The 27,715-nt window shown below is 36.8% G+C and overlaps 1 protein-coding gene across 1 annotated transcript in view; it reads left to right on the top strand.

Annotated features, from left to right (window-relative positions):
* ME1 (malic enzyme 1) overlaps nt 1-27,715 on the top strand; it is a 164,653-nt gene that overhangs the window by 70,407 nt on the left and 66,531 nt on the right. Inside the window, exon 6 of the mRNA XM_051777956.1 lies at nt 18,511-18,614. Within this exon, the coding sequence (XP_051633916.1) occupies nt 18,511-18,614 (104 nt within the window). The remainder of the gene's footprint in view (nt 1-18,510; nt 18,615-27,715) is intronic.

Here is a 27,715-nt window from a genome sequence, read left to right as displayed (position 1 = left end):
CAAATCATAGCAAATCATATCAAATCATTAGCTATAAAATGTTTTTATTCCTGGTTTGAGCAGCTGGACCAGTTGTGTAATCTATCACTGAATGTTTCTAGGCAGTTAATTGCATTAGATACTTCTTATACTTCAGTAGGATTTGCCTTTTGCTTTTATGATTGTGTTTCATTGTACTTTTTAATTTTGCATAGCATATCATTTTCTTGAAAGTTGTTGTCAAACATCTTTATATACACAGACCAATAGCAAAACAGGCTTATCCATACTAGTAGTCTAACTTTCATGTCACTGTTCTTGTGACTAAACAATCAGTATGAAAGGGTGGCACCCATAAAGTATTACAAGGTGCAGAAAATTTGTGTGAGCTAGAGTTTCTTGATGCTCTGAAATATTCACATTCTGCTCAGGAGATTGCCTTTTGTGTTTTTTAATTCGGAATATGGCTTCTTATATTAGGACCATAGGGAATGAGGCCTGAAGTCTGCCCTTGGGTCATGACCAGGTGGGACTTTATTGCTGTACTCCTTGACTGATGAGACTACATGGGCCTGATAGTATTCATTAATGGAAGCTTGGATGTAGTTCCCAGGCTCCTTTAGTCAGTCAGGAAACCTGGGGCACCAGGTCCCTTAATTTCTTCCAACACCCTTCCTCTCACCCACATCCCTGTTCTGTCCTTAACACCTGTGTTCATGTAACCTGGTGGTGAGTCACTGTAGAGAACTGAAATGACTGAAAAGTGTTCACATTTTGCTGGCTAAGCTGATTATACTAGGTCAAGCTGCTGTGGAATTGCACTGCAATTCCTTATCTTAAAATCTAAACCTCTTGGACAAATAACTGTATTTTCATGCTATATTTTCTTAGTCTAGCCAGTATTTTCCATAATAAAACACAATAGAAATCACTCTCACAACTTGAGCACATATGAATAATAATTATGCTGAACATATTTTTTGAAATGTGCAGATGTTTTCCATTTAGATTAGTTCTTTCTGCCATTCTGCGGGGGCCTCACTGCTTTAAAAGAAGTTCTAAAAAATGTACTTTTGGCAACTATAATGTGGAGGTGCACAACCTGCAAATTCTCCAAAGAAAGATTAAGTCTTATTCTAAAGCAGATTGCAAAAAACCTCAAGATTTTACAGGTTCTCATCCTGGATTGCTTTGTTGTATACAGGACTTGAAACAGTAACTTTGAGAAGCAACTCAATTTCAGATGATTATTAAAATCCTTGTTACTGTCAGTTTTAGCAGAGGTATTTTTGGCTGGGATATTGTCGTGTTACTCGTAAAACCAAAGAAAGTAATGAGAAGGAAATAAAACATTTTTATACGTTTGCCTAGATAATAAGCAAGAGAAATGGAAACTGCTTATTTATGGGTAAAAATTGACCTAGTAGAAAGTCTCGTGTGACCAAACTAGTAAATCAATCTATGTAATCTACATGGGACTGAGTGTCCAAAAGAAGAGGTATTGGCTGCTGCCAAAAATAATATGCCTGTTTTAGAAAATATTGACAAATTGGAGGTAAGTAATTATTGAGGGACATATTTATCCAAAGCATTTAAAATGTTATTTGGAGTACTATTAGTTATTTACCTCAAACTGTGACAATCTCACTAAAAGTTGTGCCTTACCCAGTAGACACATATTTTTTAGGTGTGAGGATGGTTCTTTAGGTGGGATTTCAATCCAATTAAACTATACTCAGGCACCAGTCTCAGTGCTGATGGGAAATTGTCGTTGGAAATCCTGAGGTGATATGATCTCTGGATCCTGAGTGTTCATCTAATGTTGTAGAGATATATGTTAAATCACCTTGAAATGGTTAAATAAATAGACTGTAGAAGAAAAGGAATAGTTGCCAAGGTACAAACAGCTGTAACTTAATGGAGACCTACCCAAAACACATGTTCTCAGCACTGGAGGTGGGATGGTTTAAGAACAATGAAAATAATCAAGCTGGATCATGGGGAAACATTTAAACATTAAAATGTGAGTGATGATTGTTTTCTACTTAAAAGATACTATTAAAGTCTCACAAAATAAACAATGTTGAGGCAAGCCTCTTGGTAAAAAAATCAGCCTGGCTTACAGGGATGTGAAAACTGGCAGTTTAATAAAACCAAACAAACAGCAAAACCTAATAATAGAAACCAAGTTCAGAAAATGTGTTTATAGGCAGTAAAAAAGCAAAAGACACTAAAGAAAAGCAACCTAGTGAAAATAATTATGAATAATAAGAATGAGTTTTTCTGTTGTTCCTGATGCTTTTCCTTAATGGTGGTATGTGTGGAAGTATTAGTTTGTCGCTATAAATGTGGTAGTAGTGACATTTTTTAAATGTCAGTTTTATCTGTCTTGGCAAGAAGTCTTATTTTCCATTGTATTAACAGCAAATGAATATGTTGAACAAAAGCTTTAAAAGTTTGTCAAGATCCTTAAATCAGAATGTCCAAATAATGCTTTGGCCAGTTTTTTAAAAAAAAAAAACAACTCTGGTAAAAGCTTTCTGTACCATGCTGATCTGGGTGGGGAGGAAGAAATAGTTTTTTCTTAGTTATATTTGGGATAAATTGAGAATGTCAGGCAGATTGGATTAAAGGTAAGGCTCTTATTTAAAATACAATGGTCCTGGTCTAATGTAAGTTTACAGATTTTGGGTTGACTCTTATTTTTTACCTTTATAAGACATTTGAATTCATAGTGTTTCTTTTAAAACTAGACCAGTGAAGAAGCAAAGCAGGCCTCCTGTGTTACTAGAGAAAATGCAATTTAAAATTTATATTTCTGTGAGGAATAATAAAATACTTGTGGGTTTATGGTGTCTCGGGGTTGTTTTTCTTCAGCTCTGCAATGTTTAATATCTTTATCAATTTCTTTTGACCATAAAAATCTTAATCTAATACTGAATGCTTAGCAGAGGAATGAAAACTGTGTTTATTTGATACCTTAGAAGAGAAGTTCTGACAAGTTCATGGGTGCTATAGCAATTCTAAACTAATTGTGTAAATTCAATACTGGCGATGGCCAGTTGTGGGAGCTTTGGAAAGATTAGCATTTAAACTTAAACCATTTACAATAAATTTCAGTCTAACTAGAAGGCATTCAACTCCTTTAGATAGTACCTTCACACGATGTGAAAAAGCCAAGACAGCTCTTACTGAAAGAACTTCTAATTCAGGCAGTTTTTAGCAGAAGGCATCTTGGTGTTCTGAGCACCAGGACAGTGCCACACACTGGCCATCAGGACTGCCGGGCTGTCAGAAGTCACTCCAGCTGCAACTGTGATGGCTGCAAGGAAGCTGGGCATGCCAACATTCTCTTGCCCTGTGTAGACATAGTTAAATAGCTGACTGGTCACATATATATGCCCTTAATGTACTGATGAGCTGTGATGGTCAGTTTGCTTTTTAAAAATGTGTATCTGAACCGGTTTCTATTTGTATTACTGTTGGTCTCTCCTCCCAAGTAACAAGAGATAGGAGGAGAGAAAATTACCTCAGCTTGTGCCAGAGGAGTTTTCAACAATTTCTTCACAGAAAGGGTTGTCAAGCATTGATACAGGCTGCCCAGGGAAGTGGTTGAGTCACCGTTCCTGGAAGTATTTAAAAGTTATGTAGTTGTAGTGCTTAGGGACATACTTTAGGGGTGGACTTGGCAGTGCTGGGCTAATGGTTGGACTCAATGATCTTAAAGGCCTTTTCCAACTTAAGCAATTCTATGATTCTATGATTTAAGTACTGAGAGGTGCACAAGAGAAAGAAATATGCAGGGCAGCTCCTAGGGCAGCTGCTCCTCCATCTGTGACACTTCAGGGATTTGTGGGCTGCTATTTCAAGTTGTTTCCTGCGTGCTTGCTTCAGAATATTTTTTCTCTTAATTTACTAAAATATTGAAATGGAGAAATGTGATGGTTCTCACAGTTGCCCTAAATAGGTCAATGACTGTGGCTGACTCTCAATTCTGACTCCTCTGGAGGAATGGCAGGCTTTCGTGGTAGAATATGGACTCCAGAAAAGCTGAGGTGCAAATTCAGGCTCAGTTCTTCAGCTTGTTCTAATTAACTTTCTGCATTTCAACAAATTATTTTCAGTTGTCATAAGAACTGGTACCAGCTTTCCATGATTCATATTCTTGAAGAATACCTACCTGTGAATGTGCAAATGAAATCTGTTGAGAAAACATAAACAAAGCTCCTTTTATTATTCATTTTCCAACCAAAATAGAAACCTGGGCAGTAGAAAGCTGAGTATAGAGCCAACCTGCTATTTCATACCTTATCAATCTAAATATATAAATGTATCAAACAAATAATGTAAATTGTGTACAGCTGCAGGGATTTCTAAATAAAAAACAGTCACAATTTGCATTCATGTATAGAGTAGTGGCACTTTTACGTAGTAGTGGCACTTTTACATTTTTTTTGGTGTAGTAACTATATACTGAAATGGTTATGCTCTGATTTTAAAAAGGTCCTTTTGCCTTTCTGTTGAATGATGATCATTAGAACTAGAGACAGCATTTCAGTGCCAGTTTTACTGTAAAATAGTAGTAATATTTCCTGAATTCTATGAATAGAGATTGGTCCTGTCTATCTAAAAATGATCTATTTTTGTATCTGGTGCATATATGAGAATCAGATTTCAAGGTTATATTCTCCACTGTGTTCCTTAGTAGTTTTGAGTGTTTCTGCAATACAAATGACGCTATGTGTGATCAAAACAGGTTTCTAGATGTGCAGCTTTTCATTTAGGTATGTTAAAATGTTATGGACCAACTTAACCTAGTTGATGAAAAGAGGCTTTTTTCCATGCTCCACAAAACAGTCAGGCCAAGGGAGGTGCTCAAAGGTAATGCTGTGGCCCAGTGGTGCTGAGTTCCAGGCATGAAAATTTGTAAAACTATTGATGAAGTAAATCTTCTGGTTTTTTTAATCTTTCAGCTGCTGCCTATCCATGTCAGCCTGGTAGGAGGTAATTGCACTTCCTTCACCAGTTAAGTTCTATTTTATAAGTGGATTTTTTTTCCCTCTTAGATCTTGCTGCTAGATCCTTCCTTGGTAGCACATGGACAGCACTTGAACAAAGGAGAAAATACATGAATATTCCTTTTTCTTCCTCTTTTCCTGCTTCCACTTGGCAAGTAAATAGTGTGATTGGATATTATTTTTCCTAGAGTCAATGCCATGAGTAATTTTTTCTATTCTCTTTTCACTATTCAGAAGTACTGAAAAGTAAATTAATTTCTGAATTTACAGTTCTGTCTAGCCCATTATGCAGATTAAAAAACCATATACTATTTTATGTTGTTGGAATTGGTAGTCTCCTTTTAAATTTATTAAGTTATTTGAAGTGGACTGAACATGTTTTAGAAGAGGGAATGGGCTAGTGCATCTGTTTTTATAGATGCGCATTCTAAAATTGGGGGCATTTAGTGTCATCTTTCCAGAGTCTTTCAAAAGATTCTACCTCTAAAATAAATATAGCATCACCAATCACTTGTAAATGTGCTTTATTTAAACAATAGGAACACCTGAAACTGTGCCAGCATCCATATTACACTTACAGACTCAGGAATGAGCTGGGAGAGGGATGGTACTTACAAGAGTCGCCATTTCCCGCTCAGTGTAGGGATTGGTGGGTGACATGTTTGTGGATCACAAATATCTGACAGCTGATGTTCTTCAGTAATTTTTGAGGGCTTTCCTTTTCTGGCTCTTCAATGCTCTAATTGAATAGTTGCAATATGTCTGGTAATACATTTTACAACTTGAAAATTTCAAAAGTTATTTTTACTCACTGTTTTAACTCAGATGAGTTGAGAATTTGTAAGTGTAGTAATAAATCTGGATTTACCAAAGATACTGAAGTTTTCAATGTGTTTCAGTCTTTTAAAGACTGCCTTTTGAAGAATCTTTGAGTTTGTCTTCCATTGTGTCCCTGGTCTTCTGCAATTTTTTTTAGTTACTGTTTCTTTTGTATCTTCTGCCTTACTATGTATTTCCTTGGTTATATTAAACCTTCAGTAGAAGACTGTGTATAAACGTCTTGTGCTTCCTAGAGGATGCATTCTACTAGTGAGAATCAAGAGAGCTGAAATACAAAACATTGCCTATCCCTTTTATGAAGTAATTGTGTACAAAGGGGAACAGCATTCCCCACTGTATTTAGAGCTGCTAAAAGTTTTGATTATTTGCAAATGTAGATCACTTGCTATTCTTTACCATGGTATTCCCAGGGCAATGTGTTGCATCACCTCCCTTTTTTTCATTTAGCTGCTTTTCTCATATTTTCTTAGGTGTAGATCAGCAGCTATGAGTACCAGCACTTTTTCCAATAAAACTCAAATATAAATGGGCTGGGCTTTTAAACATTTTTTTAAATATTTTTCTCAGTTTCATAGTATGCACACTATCAGCATTTTGTTTAATGCTGCATTCACTTGTTATTTACTATAACAGTAGAAAGACATTCTGTATTTACATTACTACTATTATAATGCTTGTCTCCTTTTACCCTAATAAGGGGATGAAAAATACTTTGATCTACATTTCCTGTCAGTAGCAAAAATACCTACGGTCCTTTTTAAATAAATAAAAAACTAATGAGGAGAGATTTTTTCCACCAGACTTTTACTGTTATTATCATACAACAAAAGGTTACTGCAATTTTAAAAATTCATTCAATTGTTTTAGTTCAATTAAATTAAAGGAGACTTTCAAGTTCATATTATCTTTTTAATATGTATGTTGTATAAAATAATATATTGCTATATATTTAGCGCCAGACTTACATCCCCATGATTCTATATTGGCTTTGCTTAAAGTTCTCTTATTCTTTTATAAAATACTAGAGATTAGTGTTTGCAATCTTCTTGTAACCATCCAGCCTTTCCATGTTGCCTCTCTAGTCAACCCAAATCTAGACTTTTCTAGTGTACCCACTCTCCTGGCAGCAATGTGTTTTCCTGTTTTTTTTAATCTTTCCCATGCTTAAGATTCAATGGAATGGCCAGTTATAATCTTGTGTTTGAATTACTAGTCTTGAGAGTCTGGGGCCCGTTCACCAAGTTAGGTAAGCTCAGAATGACTGAAAAAGAGACACAGAGCTTGACAGCCATATGAACCTAAACTAATCCTCCTTGGGAAATTTTATGAAGAGCAACAGATGCTGCTTTTTGTAGAGGAGCTGTGTCAAATTTGTTCAATTAATTGTGTTTTAAAATGTTCTTTAATCTATTGTTCTACCTGTTGATTATAAAAAGAGCCTAGACTATCTTAGATGTTGAAGTATCCAGTATAGGTTCTTAAGTTACTTAACATGAATTCATACTCAGTTTGCACTTCAGTTACCTCTGTCTGCATCTGACATGTGGTTACTGTGTGGCTTGGGAGACTTTTATAGAGAACTTTTGTCAAGCTCGTATTAAACAAACCCTTGTTATCTTTGAGAAGTGTCATTCTACTGCTCTTTGAGAAATGCCATTCTGCTACTTAGTGCATGAGAAGATCTCAGCAATTGTCTGCTACTTTTGATCTATTGTTATCCTTTGAACTTTGTCATTTTGGCAGGAATATATGGTATTCTTTTTCTGAGACTGTTAATTTATTTTTACAAAATTTGCTATTATGAATATTTCTTTTGTGAAGTGTTCTATTTCATTAGACCATGGAAAATGTGTCAAAGTCAGGTGGTGCTTCAGATTTCCGCATTTGCCAAACAGCATTTTGGCAATGATTTTTAAGACCTGAGAAGTTGAAGAGGGGAGAATTTTAGCACAGAGAACGGAGATGGTGACCTGAGATTTAAGTCTCAGTTTCAACTGGCATTAGAAAGAACGAGCTGTGCACTGATATTACTGGCAGTTCTGTCAGTCCATTTCTTCTTACTTCACTTTTCAGCTCAAGAGGATCTGTGAAAGAGGGCAGAAATGAATATCTGGAAATGCTTATTTTGGATAGCAAGCATGAATATCCACAGGCCAAACTGATGGCAGACTTTATTTCAAGATACATTAGACATTTCCAATTCTTCATGCTCAGAAGGCAACAACAGATAGTGTTTGTTTTGGTTGACTTTCATGTAACTGCCAGCTATCAGCCTCCTCAGGAATTTCACAGGCAATGGAGAAGAAAAGAGAAGGAGTAAGCATAAATATAGCTGCTATCACAAAAGGTGGGATAATATGCATCACTTATGGCTCCACAGAAGACAGCTTAGTGTCTTGAACAAAGCATGTCACCTATTTATCATAAAGGTGTTCTTACAAATGTTGGCCTTGCACTAGCAGGTCTACTTTGTGCACAGAATTATTTTTTCCTTTTTTTCTTTTGGTGGTAGGACAGATATATAGCTGACATGCCAGCACTGAAATAATATCAACATACTTTTTTCATAATTGCCAGTCAGTCAAAGGAACACTGTTGATGTGACTTGTTGATGTAGGAAGAGGTCCAACCCATTTGGCTCTAGAAAAAAATGGCTGATTGTCAGCACAGTAGACAGGGATGTCAGAGTCAAAGATATTTTGATGAAGGACCATGTGCGAGTAGCTTATGGAAGTAAATGAAATAAATATAAGTTTAATAAAATTGAAAAGAGGTCGCAACAAGTAGTGGAGATTTATAGTTACATATTAATTGAAAAGAAATCAAAACAAAATATCAGAACTGTTGGTATAGAAATGGGATGTACTGGTAACCTAGAACAGGATTTTCAGTTTTGTAAATGATACCTGTTGATATGTTAAAATTCTGTTCAATTACATATCTGATGGACTCAAAACACTTGTGCTGTCATAATCTGTGACCTGATACAATAATAGCAAAATCTCCTTTATTAATAGAATATTGAAGATGAATGAAAAAGATCTTCAAGGGGTTTTTTACAGTTTATGTTATCTGTCATTTGTCACATGAAGCAAGATTATTAAGATAGCATTCTTCTGAATATTGTTAGTTACTAACATTGTTATAGTTAGTTAAAACTTTACTGATGCCATCTTCTTTGCTCTTCTCTGATTCACTTTGTTGATGGTTTGTTTTTTGGTTTTGATTTTTTTTTTCTTAATTTTTGTCTGTTTTTGAAAACTGGATGACTCCTTACATTCAAACATTTCCACTGCCTATCCTAAACAAAATTTGGAAATGTAAGTGCATGAAAATAAAAGGAATGATATGTGTTTGTTGCTTCACAGAAAATGATATAGGAAAGTTTGATGTATTCACAGTGTTTGAATCACATCAAGCATCTATATCTTGTCATACTCTCTTGATTAAGCTAAAAAAATAGTTTATTAAGATAGCAACACACATGATTACTTTGCAGGAAAAAAAATCTCCTACTTCTATAAAGCATTTCATTGAGGCTAGACTTGTTTTTAAGGTACTGTATAGGCTACCATGAGTAATATTTGGACTTTTCTTAAAGATTATTGTTTGACCACCTTCTGTGATTTATTATAAGCACTTACTGCTGGACCCTCAAGTAGGTTTTAGCATGTCATCCCTCAGGTTTTTTGAGAGCAATAAACTTTTGAAAGTTTGGTTGTGATAATCTATTTCTATGGCTTACAGTTCCCATTATATATCAGCTATATTTCAAAATGTAGCATTGAGGGTATTGTTAAATGTTTCTTGATGTGTGACAGGACACGGGATTGAAATTTTAGACATATAACTGCTGGGGTTCATGAGAAGAATAGTCATTAACTGTATGGGGTCTGTGGAAGGTCAGTTGTGTAGGGAGCTTAATGGTTCATCTGAGCCTTTTCTGTGATTCAGTAAAAGCTATTATAGAAAGTAGATATTAGGATTTTCATGAGATTTCTTGTGAGGTGCTCTGAAACTATATGAATAAAAGACATCAGATTTCTCATATTTTTTTACTTTCTGATTATTATTTGTATGTTAAAATATTAGTGATTACATGCAGCATAATGTGCTGAAGTCCTAAACGATGTTGGATTCTTCAGGACTATTGTTTTCTCAATAGGCAAATGATTAAGTTTTTCAAGAAATGCCACTGGCATGCAGACAACCATTTGTTTTCAGTTTTACTGTGTAAAAGAGTTATGCATGCTAAAATTGTGTCTGATGAAATGTTCCTCTGAAACCATGGTTCTGAGCATCTTCCAAGTTCCAACTCAAATTACAGGCATTTGTGGAATTGGCATTATTCCTGTCCCTGCAGACAGATATTAACATCAGGAGAAATCACTCAGACTGTTAAACATAATGCAGAGTATTTATCTTGCTGTTTTTTTCTTTCTTAAAGTACACAATGAATTAGGTCTCTCTGTTCTCCTTACTAACGCTGCTAAATATGGTTCTGGCAGTGAATTGTGTCATAGAATTGTTTAGGTTTGAAAAGACCTTTAGGATCATTGAGTCCCACTGTTATCCCAGCACTGCCAACTCCACCACTAAACCATGTCCCTAAGTGCCACATCTACATGGCTTTTAAATATTTCCAGGGTTGGTGACTCAACCACTTCCCTGGGCAGCCTGTTCCAGTGCTCGACAACCCTTTCTGTGAATAAGCCTCTGTATTCCACCCATGGTGACAGTGCCCTGTTCATACAAAACGTACCATTATTTTTGGATTGCCACAAGTAACACAGAAAATGGATCTTTCTATACTTTTCCTTCTGTATAAATTAAGAAAATTCCAAGATTTGAAATTATTTCCCCTTCCTCCTGCTAATCTCGTGCCTTAGTTATGACCTGCTTGGTATAGCTGCTACTTGGTGTAGAAGCTTAAATGTTGATTTAAAAGAAGGACCTGATGCATCCATGTGGTGATGGTACACAAGCAGAGTACTAGGAAAAGAACTTTAATGCTATAAGGATCAGTTTAACAAGGAATTTATTATTTTAGTTTTGAAGCTAACTTTCCTTTAACAGAATATGTTGGCACAATTTTATGTTTACAGTTGAAAAACTTTTTAGTTTTTCATTTTCTAGTATGAAAAACTGTCAAACTCACTTGGCAGATTTGTTTTTTTTCTTCAATTACATTACTTTCATAAACAACATCTAATCCAGTCCTCAGGAAAATGCCTGCTTTTTCTCCTTATGAGCAGTGCATGACCTGTGCTGCAGATTCAGCGATGGCTGTTCTTTCATAGTTACTTCTAAGTAGTTTTTAGAAGTTAAATTGGTTGAAAATCGTCAATGTAAGCTGATTGACCTGAAAAAAAGATTCCAGTGGCATTTAAATTTCAGGGAAATACCATTATTTTTTTACTTTATCTGTTGGCTAGCAAAGTTGTAGTTGAGGTATGGTTCACTACTTAGCTATTCCCAGGTCTTTCCTGATTGGAAACTGCCATGAAGAACAGGGTGAATAAAGCAGTTTTTTGCTAGATTGTCCAATTAGGTTTACTAAAGAATTTTTTTGATAGCAATAGTAAGTTACTGAAAAAGCTTTGTCATTGTTGTGTGAATCTGCTATACTGTGTACCAGAAAGGTGAAGAGGTAGAACAAAAGCCAAATTGCTCTGATCTTGCATCTGATGTTGGGTATATTATTGCTTTTAAAAATTTTTAGGTTTTGGTATACCATCAGGTATGGCAATATATACAGTTTGCCTAGCTATGCTGTCTATACGTGTAATTTTCAGAGCCAATCAAGAAAAGAACTTCAAGTGTCCCTGTGAATTCCAGGTTGTTTGGAATGGAAAAATCAGAAAAGAATGCACATGGATCATTGATAGGCCCCTGGCTGTAGCCGGTATTGTCTGTTTCAGGTGTTCAGAAATCTTGAATTACACCTAAAAATCATTAGATGAACTTTCTATAAAAGCAGAATTTCTATAAAGTATTTTATAATTTCCAGTATTTTGGAGGTAAACTAAGAATGACTTAGATGTACCTGCAGACTCACACTAGAAGGCAACACTGCTCCCTACCCCTGGACCATCAATAACCCTTGAGCTTTTCACCCATCACTGGATTCCACAAACTCACTGGATGCAAACACCAGTGTGTTGCGTGACTTGAAGAGCAGACAGCACAACAGCCTTCTGAAAAATCAAGTGCATCTTGCTGCTGCAACTTTCTGTCTTTGTGTTTTGCTGCACTTGGTGCTCCCTTGCTAATGATGGCTCACACAGCTTGTGCTATTTGGTATATCTTAGGTGTGTTTGTAAACGTTACCCTTAGGGGACTGCATGGTCTCTGCATGCTCGCTCATGGGAATGAGTTTTATTTCCTGGGGGAGCCCTTCTGGTGCCCTGACAAGGGATGGAGGGACACGGGCGGAGTGTGCAGTGTGAGAGGTCTGGAGGGCTGGCGCCCGCTCGCCACACAGCCCACTGTCTGCCCACAGCCTGCACACACTGGGGCCTTTATGCAGTGCCACATACATGCACTGGAAACATCCCACAGAATGTCCCTGGCACAGCCTGGCTTTGTGCAGTCTTCTTGCTCGGGGACAGTCTGTGGTAATTTCATAGCGTGTTAGAAGATTCCTGCATGAAGCATTCTTTCCAGCCATTAGAGGGATTTTTATTTTGCTGTTAAAGTTCGCTGGAGCTGACAGTTTTTCAGCTGGGTAAAGCTGACTGCATGCGTGGGAAATAACTAGAGTATAAGCAACAGGGTTCAGTGAGTATTCAAAGCTACAACTGGTAATTCCTCTTCAGATTAAGAAATGAATAAGCTTCCTGAGCAGAATCAAGCACAGGATGTATAAGTCACATTGACACTTAAACAACCTTATAAAATTAAAGAACAAGTTGAATTGAATAAATGAAGCCTGTCTTCAAGGAGAAATAACTGAAAATGTGTAGTCTAGGTGTGCAAAACTATAGTATCACTATGTGTGTATGAAAGAGAACATATTTTCTGTATTGTTTAGCACAACCTTAAATTCTTTTAAACAGAATTTGAAATACCGTAACTTCTTTTCTGTTACATTAGGATATTGCTTCAACAGAATATTAATAAATATTTATATTTTGAACTGTCTCAAAAACTCCTAATATTCTTCAGGAATAGTTTTATTCCATGGAATTTGTTCCCTTCAAGCACTACACTCAAGATTGATGGCAATTAAACGTTATGAATGTATTGTCTTTTAAACTCTTGACTATTTCAGGTCTAGAATTTTGTCTGAACAGGCAATGGATGATTTGTAGTGATGTTTTTAGGGTTACAGATCGGAAAATATTAATTATAGTGCAGCTGTTGTCTGCATACACTGTTATCTTTGCCTCTCGAGTACTGGCAGCCACTTGGTTTTGGCAAGGTGAACACAGCTGGGCTCAACTTTTTAAACTCGTGTCCAATGTGTGGGGGTTTTCCTCCTTTATTTGTAGCTAGAATGACCCATTGTGATACCCCTTTTTTGGCCTCCTATTTTGGGACCGTTTGTGTCATCCTGTCCTATGGAAATTCCTGTGGAGGAAACTGAGGTGCAAAGAGAGATACTACTCTGTGTGCCAGTGCCTGTCTGTTGGGCATGTCCAGATAAAGTGTTAGCTGAGACTCCCAAAGATGAGATCTCCTCCTTTTGGGGAGACAGAGAGGATAAGGCCTCTTTTTTCTTCTACTAGAAAAGTCTGATGTTTAGATAGGAGGGGCCATGATCTCTTCTTAGTAAGTATGCCATGGGGCCAGTGTAGTTCAGAGAAAACAAAACTTTAAAAAAATCTTTCACTCTCTGATTATGAAACTTCTTTTTGCAAAGTATTCTGCACCCTCAAACCCAATTAGTAGCATTCAACTCATCAAAAATTCACTTAGCATTTGGAAACATAGAATCTGTTACATGTTTTAAGGACATCATCCTGTATTTCAGACTTCAAAATAAGCTTTTTCTAAGAAAAGAAAGGCTTCCTAGTCTAATATAAATTGAAATCTTATACACTCTTTCTAATGCCATGAAAAACACTTTGCAGCTGTAAGCTGTTCTTGAAGGACAGAAAATTGTGATTCAGCATGTTAGTGCTTACAAATGAAAAATTTAAATGAACACGGATTGATTACTGGGTAATGAGTACTGATAGAAGCTGAAGCTAAGTCCAAAACATTGGCTTTGTTCCTACCTGGCTAACTCTTCTATTGGAAAAAGTTTCACATCAAGGGAAATTTCAGTCTTGTGGAACACAAAACAAAAAAAGGTTTGGAATGTCCAACTTTCCTGGAGAACAGAAATTCCACTGTGCTTACCAGCCCTTCCCCAATCTGTGAAAACTGAGACAAGAAGAAGGTTACAGAAAGAATTTACAGTGTATTAACATAAGAAAATATTAACACTTGAAGAAGCAACAGTATTCCCCTAGTTTTCTTGGTAACTGTGTGCCCTGTTAGACCAATCATACTCTGAAATGTATTTAATTTCTGGTGTACGGCATGTCTTTGCCCCAAAGCTTCAGACGTCCCACACAAATGTAGTTCTCCTTAAACTTTATAGCTGTGGCTCTAATGCAAATCATCATTTTCCATTCTAGAACTGCTGGAGGGTTTTGACATTTTGATGGTGTGCAGTTAGTTTCTGCTCTGAAGTCTCACCATACACCAAACTCTGTCTAGGTGGCATTGATTGGTTCTGAACACGTGCTGCTGGCATCTTTGTCAGTGGAAAGGCTCAGTGTTTTGCAGTTTTTCACCTCCAATTTTCCATGAAGCTGTTCACTAAAATGTACCTGTTCCAAAGAAACGTCTCAGTGCCAAGTTTGAGAATAGATGACATTTCAGTGTGTTTGTGCTCAACTGATGAAATAGTTAAGTGTGCAATTTTCTGTTTCTCCCTGGTTTGGCTTTTGTAGATAAATTAGAGCCAGGTGCAGAGCTCAAGCCTTGCTTGAACTTCGATGCTTTGCTGATCCCTTTAAGTGTGCATAAGTAAGGTGGTATAAATGGCTTGCCTTTTTCTTAGAACCCCAAAGGTCATTGAAGTTTTAATTCACTCAGGTGGTGCTTCAAAGAACATGTTATTTTATACAGATAATTCTAAATAGATGTACATGATATTTCCACTACCAGAACTTCAAACCGTATTTCTGTTAAAGCTTGAATGTACCACACTAGTAAACCTAAATGTTTTAGAACTTTTCTTTAGCCTTAGAATAAGTGTGTCTAAAAATAAACTGGCATTAACCTTTTCAGTATCATGTAATATGCATAACAAACCCACTAAACTGAAAAAAGCAGAGTTATGTTTTGAAGGAGATTTGATTTCCAGCTTTGGCAACAAGCTGGGTGACAAAAGAAACCAAAGTCATTGAGAAGAGGTACCTAATCATCATGTCAGCTTGACATACTCAATTGTAGGATGGAACTTTTTTTCCGTAATCTGTTTTGAAAACCATGAAACAGTCGATAGCAAATGTTGGTTTCTCAAGATGTGTGAACCCTCTAAAAAAACCAAGCACTATGGACCGGGTTTGCATGGTGTTGACCTGAATAAAGGGATAATGTGCTTAAGCAGCTTATGCATTCTTCAGTGCCCTTTGGAAAGGGAGCGGCTCCACAATGGTTTGCCACTCAGGGCGCAGACGTGACCACTGTTCTTTTCACTTTCTGAATGTTTCATTCTTTTGTCTCCGCCCAGGGTTTCTTACTACGTTGTTCCAAACAGGGCTATAAAGGAACTTTTTGGGGCTATTTCTTGTCAAACTGTAACGTTTGTTAAGCAGAATGCACTGAGCTGTAAAGGAATTTTGAACTCTGAGTATATAGCTGGCCAAGCTTTTCATCAGTGATGTGTTGCTGAATTAATTGTTTCTACTTGTGAGACTTCCCAGGCTAGAGGTTTAAACATACTCCAGAAACACTGTAATAATTGTTTTAAATATTCCACATTAAATTTCAGCATCAAAGATACGTGAATAAACTCAAGCTGTGGTCTCACAAAGGGAGCTGCTTTGAAGTTCTGAGTTTTAGTGTTGACTATAGATTTAAATGCTCACAGACATGAGAGATGCAAAAGGAAAGTAGTGAAAGGAGTGTAAGAGCCTATGTTTCAAGGCAGACCCATGTCTTGTTTAGCACTTTCTGAACAGAGTAACTGTGATGCCTGTTTCTCTTGAACTTTCACATAATCACTGCCCGTCTGATCTGGCTTCTTAAAGGAATAAGCCTGACAGTCTGGCTGCAAAGTGCTATGGAAACATCTTCAGTATTTAAAAAATAAAGGGACCGAAGATTTTTTTAATTTCATTTTAAGCATTGTTTTACAAAATGAGAAAAAATGAGAAAACAGACATTGCTTAATAAAAAACTTGTGGAAACTCTTAAAAGAGCACATCAATTTAGGAAGAAGAATTACGGCAGTTGGAAAGAGATTAAGTTATTTACACTTAATTGGACAGTGGAACATGCAGTATGTTTGCATAGGACATGAACTGGCATGAAAAGCTGGGCCAATGGGATTTTAGAAATGGGATTCCTGTTTCTGAGTCCTACTGTGATGTTCCTGTCAGAGGCTCCTGAGGCTTGGCAGTTCTTTGTGTGCTCAGTCTGGTGGGAAGCAACGGGCTCTCCAAACTTGCTTGAAGTTTACACATTGCTGAACAGTTCATTTACACTTCCTGTGAATTTATCTCCCAGAGATAAAAAAATTATCCTTGATTTTTCAGATTTTCCTGAGGTCATTTTAAATAACTAGACAAACTGAAAATTGAAATGAAAAAATAATTCCAGAAATAGTTCTTGACAACAAAGTTTGAAATGATCATATAAGAAAAGAAGACTATAGAAAAGGGACAATTACTTAGAAAGATATCAGATCAAATCCTTGCCTGCATTTTCCTGCTGTATCCGGAATAGGTACAGAATTATGATTTTGATTTTGCTGCTGTAATACTTAAAATAATGTAAATACACAAGTAAAATTGTTTCAGCCAAAAAATATGCTACTTAAACATGAATGCTACAATGAGTTGATGAAGGGAATAAACAAAATACTTACAGTGTAATGACTTCACCTTCATTTACAAAGTAATTTTAATTTTGAGATTTATTCAGTTGTCAATTCAAAAAGTTGAACTAATAACTTCTGAAAGGCTGTAAGTAACATGTTAGAAACTGTTTTGAATTGGTGATGAATGGTTTTAGAAAATTCAGCTTTTAAACCTGCTTGATGTTTAAAAACATTCTAATCTTACATCTTTACTTTTTTGTGGAAGTGAAGAGTAAAGTGAGGGAGAGACTGTAGGTCTATCTGTAGGTCTGCATCAGGATACTCCCAGGGGATGCAGAATACTACCAGAGGTTTTAAGTTTCATACTGATTCAAATCAGTTTTTAACGGGGACTTCTGACCCAGAAGATTTTTCAGTTCTACAACATAGAAAAGCTGGGAGTGCAATTTAGGCATTTCTCTAAAATTCAGAAATCTCATTTCTGATTCTCTGTTTGAGGCAGGCTGAGAAAGCTTTCCAGCCTTTTTGCTTCATGTTGCATGCTGAAGGGTCTCTCGGAAGGAGAGGTTGTCTGTATTTTTCTTTACAATGTTTTTCTAGTTTAAGTTGGTGTGCAACAAATTTCTGTAGCTGTGTTGGGTTTCCAAATTGGTTTTGAATGAAAAATATTTAGTCAAGCTTCTGACCGATTCTACTGGCTGTTTGGGCACGTGTAGGAGCGTTGCACACTACATACAATGGCAAAATTAGCTTATTCATTTTCAGAGGCATGTGAGAAATAACAGCAAAGAGTGTATCTGAGTTCCTGAGAGAGCCAGTGAAAGTGTGAGTCTGGGGAATTGCTGTAGCTGAAGTGGGTTGTCAAAAGTGATTGCAAAGCACTTTGCACACATTTAGTATTTTGTAAGTTATAATTTGGAAATATATCAGACCAAACCAGGACCTTCTGGTAGTGAAAACATGGAATAATTCAGGCTTGGTGTTTTTATGGACCTAGGGGAAAAATCTGTATCATAAATCTAAAGAAAGAATAAGTACAAGATTTAAACATAGGCAAATTCAGAAATCTTATCCAACTGATGGAACGTGGGTAATTGAAATGGATAATGCTGGAATCTAAACTGATAATCTAAAAAGCATGGAAGGAAGAGGTTGAAGGCTTGTTTATGTTTTGGCATATTGAATTTTAGAAAGCAGCACACTTTCCGAGTATCAGCTCATCAACAGAGTTGAAATGATGGGCTCTGGGAGAGATTGTGGAACATGATGATAGAAGTAAAGACAATGTCCTTTTTAAAATGTCAGAGCACTGTCAGGATATAAAGGAAAAATATAAAAGTGCTAACTAAAGCTTTAAAAGATACTTTTGAAACCTGACTTCCCAGAGTAAACTTTTTCAGTTGGAAACTATACACTTCCTTTGAGACTAGAGTATCCCTTTTCTTTGATACAAAAGGGTGTTTCTTTAATCTCCTTATGTTTCTTCAGTCTTTATGTAGACATGGACAAGTGGATATGTACTTCATATGCTTGGATTAATCTTCAAACACTGCATTGTTCTCCCCTTCTTATTAAATAAGAGTGTAGTATTGTAGCTTGCTCATGTAACAGCTCAACCATTTTTTTTAACAGACATTGTTGAAAGATCCTTTGTATATTGGGCTGAGACACAAGAGAATTAGAGGTCAAGCCTACGATGATCTTCTTGATGAATTCATGGAAGCTGTGACTTCAAGGTAAGTGATATATCTGTGCTGTTCCTTGATGAATTCCACTATGAACTTCATATTGCCAGAAATAAAGGTCAGTAGCTTAAGAAAGGAAGACAGAGTTGTTAGGTTCCAAATAATTTTTATTTTGAGCATACGATTTTATGAGTTTATAACTGCCTTAACTATTTACCTTTAATATTGCAAATATATGAATTCACTGTATGAGTGGTAAAACTCATCTTGAGATGAGCGAACACATTTGTCAAACTTCTTTTTCAAGATTTGGATGGCTAAGTATTTGCCTAATAATTCTCTATGCATAGTGCTGTGCCTACATGATTGTCTCTGTGATTTCATATGTGAGATGTCACCAGCCTTAAAGAAGATCTCACAGTCGGCAACCACTGCCTCTGCTCCCACCAAAGCCACAACAGCACTAAGCTTTCAGTGTTTTAATTTTAAATGTCATGGTATGGACCTATACCAAGTCAGCTCTTTCACTTGCTTCTTTTTTCCTATACAGAAAGTAGTTAAATGTATTATTAGACCATGATCCATAAAATAGTTCTCGTTACACATCAAATAAAGTTTGCTCATATTTTCCTTGTTTGTTAAAATATTTGGAGTTCTAGCCCTGCATTCAATGTGTATACCTAAAATAGCTCAAGTGCCAGGATCCTTAGCAGAATATGTTTTCTGCATCTACATCCCAAAGTTGAGGCTGAACTGTGGAACCTGGAAATACTTTCCAGCTCTTCAGTCTTGCCTTGTGCCCCTCAGCATTTTGACTCCATGTTGTGACCTTACCTGGACAAGCACAGCCTCTGTTCTTCCTGACTTGGTTGCTGTACAAAAGAAACTTGGCCAAGCAGGAGGTATTAATTTCCATGCCTGAAACACATATTCCTTCATGCATTACTGTACTCTTCCCCATCATCCCCAGTTAGCTGCCACTCCCTTGTTGATAATCTTGCTATGAAAGTTGCTAGTTTGGCTCTATCCTGTAGTGTGTTTCTTCCTCTGCAGAATATTCCATTTCAGATAAAATTGATGCACCTTCCTAATAGATTCACGTCCCTAAAAGAAGGTTTAAAGCATTAAGAAATTGCTCTGTGGTCCATGTTTTGAGAATCTCTAACATAATGCATTCCCTAACTCACCCTTTCTTTAAAATGAACCCTTGTTCTTCTTACTGAAGGATATCATCAGAGTCAAGCAGAAGATTATCTCAGTAATGTTTGAAGGTCTGGTTGACATGTTCTTTTTACTTAAACATCTTTAAAGCTCTGTAATTTTGAGCAATTTTGAGCAATTTGTGTTTGCTTGACCTTCTGAAAGATCACTTTGTTCTCATCTAAATCGCTCATGATCAGTGTAATTTATTCCATGTTTGAAGTGGGGCTCTTAAAAACTATAATTCAGACTTTATGTGGCTTACTTATGAACTGTGTTGGCTGTACTGTGACTTCTATGTTGATTATGATACTTATTTGCTAAGGTGAAGGGAAAAGTGATGTAGTTAAGTCAAAATCAAGTCCATTTGATCAATAATTTCACGTGTTCCTAAATTTGAATTTGTGTTTAATGTGCCACTGGCAGACTAAGCACTTGCAGCTGATTCTGGCATAACAGGTCTGACTGTTAAAGATGCAGGTCATGATTCCCTTGCCAGCCATTGTGGTGATCTAGGTAATTGTATACTTTGGTTAAATAACAGTTACTTTTTCCTTATGAAAGTTTCTATTATGTTTTTCCTCTTTTCACTTTTCTTAGCCTTCTGCTGGCTGTTTCACTGAGGGAATATTTGCTTCACTAATCTTAGATACATGTTTGGTCTGTTAGATTTTAGGTTAGTCATATTTATAGTTAGTTATTGCCATAGTGCTCCAAAAGAAGCATTCTTAATTAGCATTGCCTAATCAGTTCCTGGAATGGAAGAAGTTTTGCAGAAATCTGTTGTCGTGTTTTCAGTACATCTCCAAGACATACATAACCATGAACATTGTAAAACACAAGGCTGTCGTATATTTTTAATAAGCCTAAGTTAAAGACACGGTGATGACAGATATTTTCAAGTTGGAAAACTATGTGAAATACCTATTTTAGATCTTTTTCACCTCCATAATTCTCCAGAGAGGCCAAATGCTAATAGAAGTGAGAGCCAGGTTTTAGCAGCACTGCCTGGGAGCAACAAGGAGCAGGCAGCCGTACAGGGCGGTGCACTTTGTACAGGCTTTCATTGGCTTCCAGGGAATTTTCCTAGACATGCACATCATCTTGATTGATTGTTAAATTTTGAAAACCTAGATTTTTATAAGCTGATGCAGCATAATTTATAGTGTTTCATGTTGAAACATGACCTTTATACAGTAAATGCCATAATGTTTAATAAAGAAAATGGTAGTTTCATCAACTGCAATACTTTCCGCTTCTCAGCCTCCACTATTCACCCCCAGAAAGATCTTCTTATGAAACACAATTATTTATGGAAGAGTCAGGATTAAAAAAAAGCAAACCAAAAAGCAAACCAACAAACCCACAACTTAAACTATCCATTACTAAAAGATTTTGGTACAGTATCCAGTACACTATCATGGCAGAATGGAACTAGTACACTGTGATTTTTCCCAGATGTGGGAAGGCAGAAGCATATGGAAAGTGTCTGGATTTCTCTTGACATGAATCCAGTGAACAGCTTTTATTTATTTACTTATACATTTATCTGTTTATTTATTTATTACCCGTGCCAGCAGCTGCCCTCTCTGAGGGCATGTACTGTAATTTCTCTGGACGTTGCCAGGTATTTCTTGCTCTTGTGTCATTGTGGTAATTTAGGGGAACAGGAATATTCTATATGGAAGGAATGTTTTGTTACATGAAGGAAAAATGGACAGTTGTCTTCATCAGTGAAGAACATAAACTGGAATTCAGAAACGTTTGTTAAGTTTCTATACAAAGAAGTAAATTTTTTCAAATTACAATTTGTTCTTAAATATCTATGTTTACAGAGGAAACTCTGAGAGGAGGGATTTCTAAACAACACTTTGGTAGCTGGGATTGATCCACCAAGACTTCCTGTGTAACTAGAGAAAATAACTCTATGTTTTTGTACCATTTCCTATTTCTTCCCTACTTGACTGTGATAATGCAAAGAGAAATATATAAATGGCCAAGAGGTATTCATGTACAGTAGTGAAGGGATTATGGAAATGCTTGAGAGAAAAATATGTAAAACAGAGATGGAACAAGAAATTATAGAAGAGGAAAAAACACCTTTTCAATGAGAGGGACTTGAATTGTCTAATACAAGAAATAGATTTAAAGGGGATGGAAAGATTTTTCCACGTTTCAAATGATATTTCATTTTCACAAATCTGGTAAAAATAACTCCACCCTCAAGCCCTCCAAAAAATGTCAGAGTAGGGAAGAACAGCATCGTACCAGCTTGCTTTCTGCTGCAGGTCACCTCTGGTGGAAGTCATTGTACATTGGGCAGGGACAATACTGACTTACACCTCTGGCCTGTGAACAGAAAGGAAACTTAGAAAATGGAAAGAATCTGATGGAATTCCCATGGTTTGTTTCCTTGCCTACCTACCACAGCCCCAAGGAGCTGGGTGGAATTATTATTCTGTTGTGAGCTAAACCCCATGGATTTGTGATGTGTAAAAGAAACCCTGTATCACTGAAATCATCTTTCTGTGTGTGTGATTGTAAGTTTTCAGTTTCACTTCAAGATGCAAATAATAGTGGTGGACCCTTGAAAAGTAATACCATGTGTCGTCTACATTCTCTTCTGTAATCATATTTTGATTAAATCCTTCCCTGCTCTTTTTATATGCTGTGCTTTTCTCAAGTTTGTGACTTATAAACCAAGCTGCTGACAATTGTAATTCAGTATGTTCCATCCTAAATTACCATGATGTAGTCATTATTCCTCATTTGCCTGATTACATTATTCACAGATGGTAGCAGTGTTTCATTTCACTTTTTGTGTTACTTTAAAACAGTGTTTTATGGTAAATATGGTTTAGCTAGCTTTGAGAACAACTGTAAAAGCAATGTATCCACAAAATACAAATACAAAAATGTTTTAATAGATGCTTTCATTTAGTAGATTTCATTAGAATATAGTTCAATTTGTGAATAAATAAATTCAAACAGCCCTCTTGGCAAGAGAATATACTAGCAGGAAGTCAACTTAAAAGGTGCATATAGCTGTGCATCATTAAGGGAGTGGCTGGACACTGTGGTGGTTTTGACGTGTTCAAGCACAGATTATGAGTACAAGAACATTTGTGTCTCTGTTCGCTTTTGCTCTGTAGTGGTGCAAGACCAAGACTTATGTCATGCCTGTATGTTAAAGTAGCTGTCAGAACACATGCAGGAAGAAATGCTACTGCAACAACTCCCTCCTATGGCAGACTTTGTGAAGACCTTTCTGTTTATAGGTTTTGTTGCTTAGTGGGACTTAAGCCCTTGGAGGCAATTTTTCAAGTCTATGGCTACCCGCTCCTTCCATCATTTAGCAAACATTAACTTCCTAGTGAAGATCCCTGTGGACAGCAGGATAGGAGAAAGGTGGGTCCTTGGGCAGTAGCCCCTAGACTGCCTTGACTACAGCTACAATTGTTCTTTGAACCCACCCCCTCAGTTCCTTCTTGTTTTACATCTGAGATTGATGTCCGGTAATTAATTGATGGGCTTGCATTCTTCCTGAAACTGCCTGGACCCAGACTTCCTTGCCCACCTAGACTCCCAGGTGGACTTTGCTTTTATACTCATGGGGTAAAACCATTCAGGAGGATCCTTATGGGTTTTGACTATTAAAAAAGACCCTTGAACTAAAAAAAAACCCCACATTGTGGTTTTAAAACAGGGACTGTTGCTTTGGATAATGGAGGGTGCTGTGGAAGAGAAAAACTCCAACAGTTACATAAGCAGGATTCCTTTTTTTTTATCCTAGTTCAAGTAACTGTGATGTCTTGCCTGAGGAAAATTTTGGGATTGACCACATGACTTGTAACTGTTATCACTTGCAACATTTAAATTGTTAACAGATGATGCCACCTCTAGGAAATTTGTTGGAATCATCCTCACCTGCCTGTGTAGGGGAAAAAGAGAAGTAACCTCAGTGTAGTGCATTTTTTGAGATGGGATGCTTGTGTGCACATTTGACACTCTTCAGTTGCCAAAACCAGGGGACTCTACCATGTCTTCTGGGTAGAAAACATCTACTGCTGTGTGTTCTGTTAGGTAAGGGGGGGTAGGGTTTGTTTTAGTTTGATTGTTGGGGTTTTTTTATTATTATTTAGTGCCTTTTATCCCTCTTCTTCCCTTTCTTCAGTTCATTTGGTGGTTAAATAGTACCTGATTGCTGGAAATGTTACGAATGTATGCTTAACAAACTTCTTGGACACAGTAAGGTATAAGGAGAAGTGAGCAAAATTGTGGCAGGATAGACAGACCCTAAACACATCAAGTTTATTTGTAGAGAGAGACCTATTATTGTTTGGAATGGGAGACCTTAGAGAAATTCTGAGCAAAGATCAGCAGAGGAACCTTGAAGAAATAAAGCCTCATTGATCCCTTATAGAAAACACAAAGTAATGAGCGGGAAAGCTGTTGATTTACTTTTGCCAACAAGATAGAGTGGGGGAATATTTTAGCATTTTTAATATACTTCTTGTACCAAAATTAATTCTGGAGCTCAAATTGTATGTATTCATCTTCTAATAATGCTCGGCTACGTCCCAGACTTGCTGCAGCCATTCAAGACCCAACAAGTGAAGAACATGCTGTTCTTAGGCTTTTCTTCTCCAAACTATTTTAAGAAGGGATTTTTCAAATGGAAAAGGCCTGGGTAATCTCAGTTACTTTCCTTCATCTTTTATAGCTCCAGCAAATGGTGGGCAGGATTCCCAACAGAAGTTAGCTGGTGCAACTGTATTGTAAATGGAATGAATGTTGATTTATTTGAATAATTTGTATGAGTGTAATATTTTAACAAGGTATATATTGTTGTTACGGAAGTACAGTGGTTTTCCAGGCTGTTAGAAGCAGCAGTTTCATATTTTTTTCTTTTTTTTTTTCCCCTTTGGAAACTCTAGTAAGTAAAATATCAAATTTTTGGCTGTAATTTACATCAGAATGCAGTAACTTATCTGTGCCTCTTATCCCAGCTCTGTCTCTCTCCTGCCAGAAGTCAAGAATTATTTCTACCTATATTTCAACTCTCGGGAAAACTTTCACTCGCTGTCAGTCTGGCTAATGGGATTTGGGTACCTCAGTGCTTCATCCCTCTCTGGTCCTTTATACCAGACAACAACACTGCTGTGCTTTATTCAGAGTATCCCACCTGAACTGCTGCTGCTGCGATTCCTGATCCATGGCAGTGGATTAGTCCATGCCCAGTGTTGCCACTGCTGCCTGGTTGCCTACAAATAATAAGCCATTTGTAAATATCACTGACATAACCTAGTCATCGTTTGGTTGTTACTAACTTGTTTTGCCACTGGCTGATTTAGCAATAAACCATCCTGGCTCACTGGTTTGTATGTCAGGTACTTGCAAATTTCTGTATAACTACTTTTATACTGTTTTTCGTTGTAGTTGTACCCTTTAAAAATAAAATCTAGCATGAGAGATACATTGCCATGGATCCTCAGTGAATATCCTAGAACTGAAATAAATGATTTTAGATCTTTTCATACCCAAGTAGCAAGGTTTTTTTTTTTCTTGTAAGAGTTGTCATTACTGTATTAAAAATTGACAGTGACATTAGACAAACACCTCTAGTCCCAGATTAGAGAAACTACAATATTCCCAGAATTTGATTATCCATACTCCTTGAGAATTTTGCGAGACAGAGCGCTTGCGAGACTCAACAAGTTTTTGTGCAGTCTTCCCAGGAAATCACAATGGAAACTTCAGTGTCTTCCCTGACCATCCTAAAATCTGCAGTAGTAATCCATATATCCAGCTATATAGCCTATTGAAGTGTGGACATACTGCACTTCTGAAAATCAGGGATACTTCTCTTTTGGTGCTTATCTGTGGAATTAAATGCTGACTTGTAAAATGCAAGTATTCAACTATGTCCTGAGATTATGGCCATGTTAGTCTTTCAGCTGTGCAAACCTTGTGATATGAACTCTCAGCCAGGGTTTTGAGACTGGGGTTGGAAAACATGCCAGAACTGAATTTTGGAGTGTCCATTGTCAGTTGAATGCTTGGGACTGCCTCTCTCTTGCTAACCCAGCAGTGTCTCTATACCAGTTTCTTGCCAATAAGGCATACTGAGAGCTTGCTTAATTGAAGGGAGCTAAAAACTGATGCTTTTAATTGCAAGATGATACAATTGATTAATTTTACTGATCCTTTGCCTTTTTATTTAATCTAGAGGTAAGGAGACAGTATTTGGTATCCTCAGAATTTTTGACACTTTTTGGAAATTCCAGATACCCATCTTTTTTTTGCATTAGCAATCACTAGTGTTTATACACCCCTGTAAAAAATATTAGCCTGAAAATGGCTGAAAAATGCAATATGACACTTTAAACCCACTACCATATGTAAGTGCAGTTAACTGACACTTCACTGACACTCACAGTTGTGCCAGTGCTAACAACTTCTGAATAAATCATGTTACCTCTTTAGCTAATGTGTTTTTAATTGCAAAATTATAAAAGTTCTTTGCAATTCTGTAAGTGAATTTATTTGAATAACTAGATTTTTGGAGTTGCAAAGAATGCTGATTGTGTCCCCAGAAGCAGATAATAGTGATCTGGTAGGTCATCTTTATATAACTGGGGGTGTATATGAGAGGAAAAAGTAACACGTTTTGAAAAATAGACGAGTTTCAGTGATTCAAAGATGCTTTTTTCTTAATCCCTTACTATTTCAGATTTTCTTAGTAATTTTGTGGGAAGAATTTCTACTGCTCTCCCTGCATTGGCTCCTGCAGAAGAAGTCTTTACTGTTTTGTCTCTGACGTGTTGTTACTTTGATACTTCTCCTTCTAAAAATGAGACCTAGCTTAGTGCAAAACCAGAAAGCTGTCTGTTTCAAACATTATACTTTAGAAAAAGCGAGAGAAGTGTCACTTAATCAGCGAACTGTATGTCAGAATTTGGTGGATTTTGTCATCAAAGTTCATCACTTGCTGGTCTGTGGCAAGTCTAAATGGCTACTGGAAAGAGATCGCTGGCAGGGATTGCTGAAAATGAACTATGCAGATTTTAATAAAAATGGAGTTAAATACAGCTAGAAAAAGTCAAACCTTCTTTCTAGAATCGTAGAACCATAGAATTGATTATGATCTGAGCACATGTTTGACTTCTGGAATTTCCTCAGCTGTGAAGCAACAGTGATTCTACTGATTTATAGTGGGAAAACAGCTAGTTAAATCATTCATCCTTCACGTTTATACCAGCTGATTTAAGAATGCCATAACAGTTACAAAATGCTATATTAAATTTGTTAATGATTCTAAATTTGAATTAAAACCATGATTTTTCAGTTTAAGGCAGACTACACAGTTAGGGTTTGTTTTCTTTTCTTCGTCAGAAAAGTATAGAAGCTGTAGATTATATATGGAAAATATTTTTAAAGAATGATATTTTCAGGATAAGAGAACTGAGTGCAGCTGGTTTTGTATATTTTCCAAATCAGATTTCGAAATGGAAACCAGCTGCTCATCTGTTGCTCTTAGCTAAAATGCCAGCATATGCCGATTGTCGCATGGTAGCCATTTCTGAACTAATGTACATGAGGAACACTGGGTATGATCTTGATGTCAAATTCAGTTGCACATCCTCACCTAATCGCAGCACCATCTTCAAACACTGCAGGCCCATGTCCTAAAGACACTTAAATGATTTGTTTGCAAAAAATCCAGAATCAATGAGGAAATAGTGGTATATTGCATACACTGTGCATTTTCAGCTAGCTTTCCACCTGAATTACTCGGCCCCTTGCAGCTGTGCTGTTCAATTGCATTAGCAGACATCTCCATCTGAGCAGGCAGCTCCTGAGCGTTGATCTCTGGGCATAAGAACTGGCACCGCTGTGCTTTTGTCCCAGATACCTTCTCTTCTGAGCTCCATAGACAGGGCTGCTTTGAG

The sequence above is a fragment of the Manacus candei genome, unplaced genomic scaffold, assembly GCF_025592945.1.
Source record: "Manacus candei isolate 608988 ecotype Guabito, Panama unplaced genomic scaffold, ASM2559294v1 h1tg000011l, whole genome shotgun sequence".
In the NCBI taxonomy this organism is placed as follows: domain Eukaryota; kingdom Metazoa; phylum Chordata; class Aves; order Passeriformes; family Pipridae; genus Manacus; species Manacus candei.
Note: the sequence above shows the minus strand (reverse complement) of the source record. Positions and strands in the feature narration are given on the sequence as shown.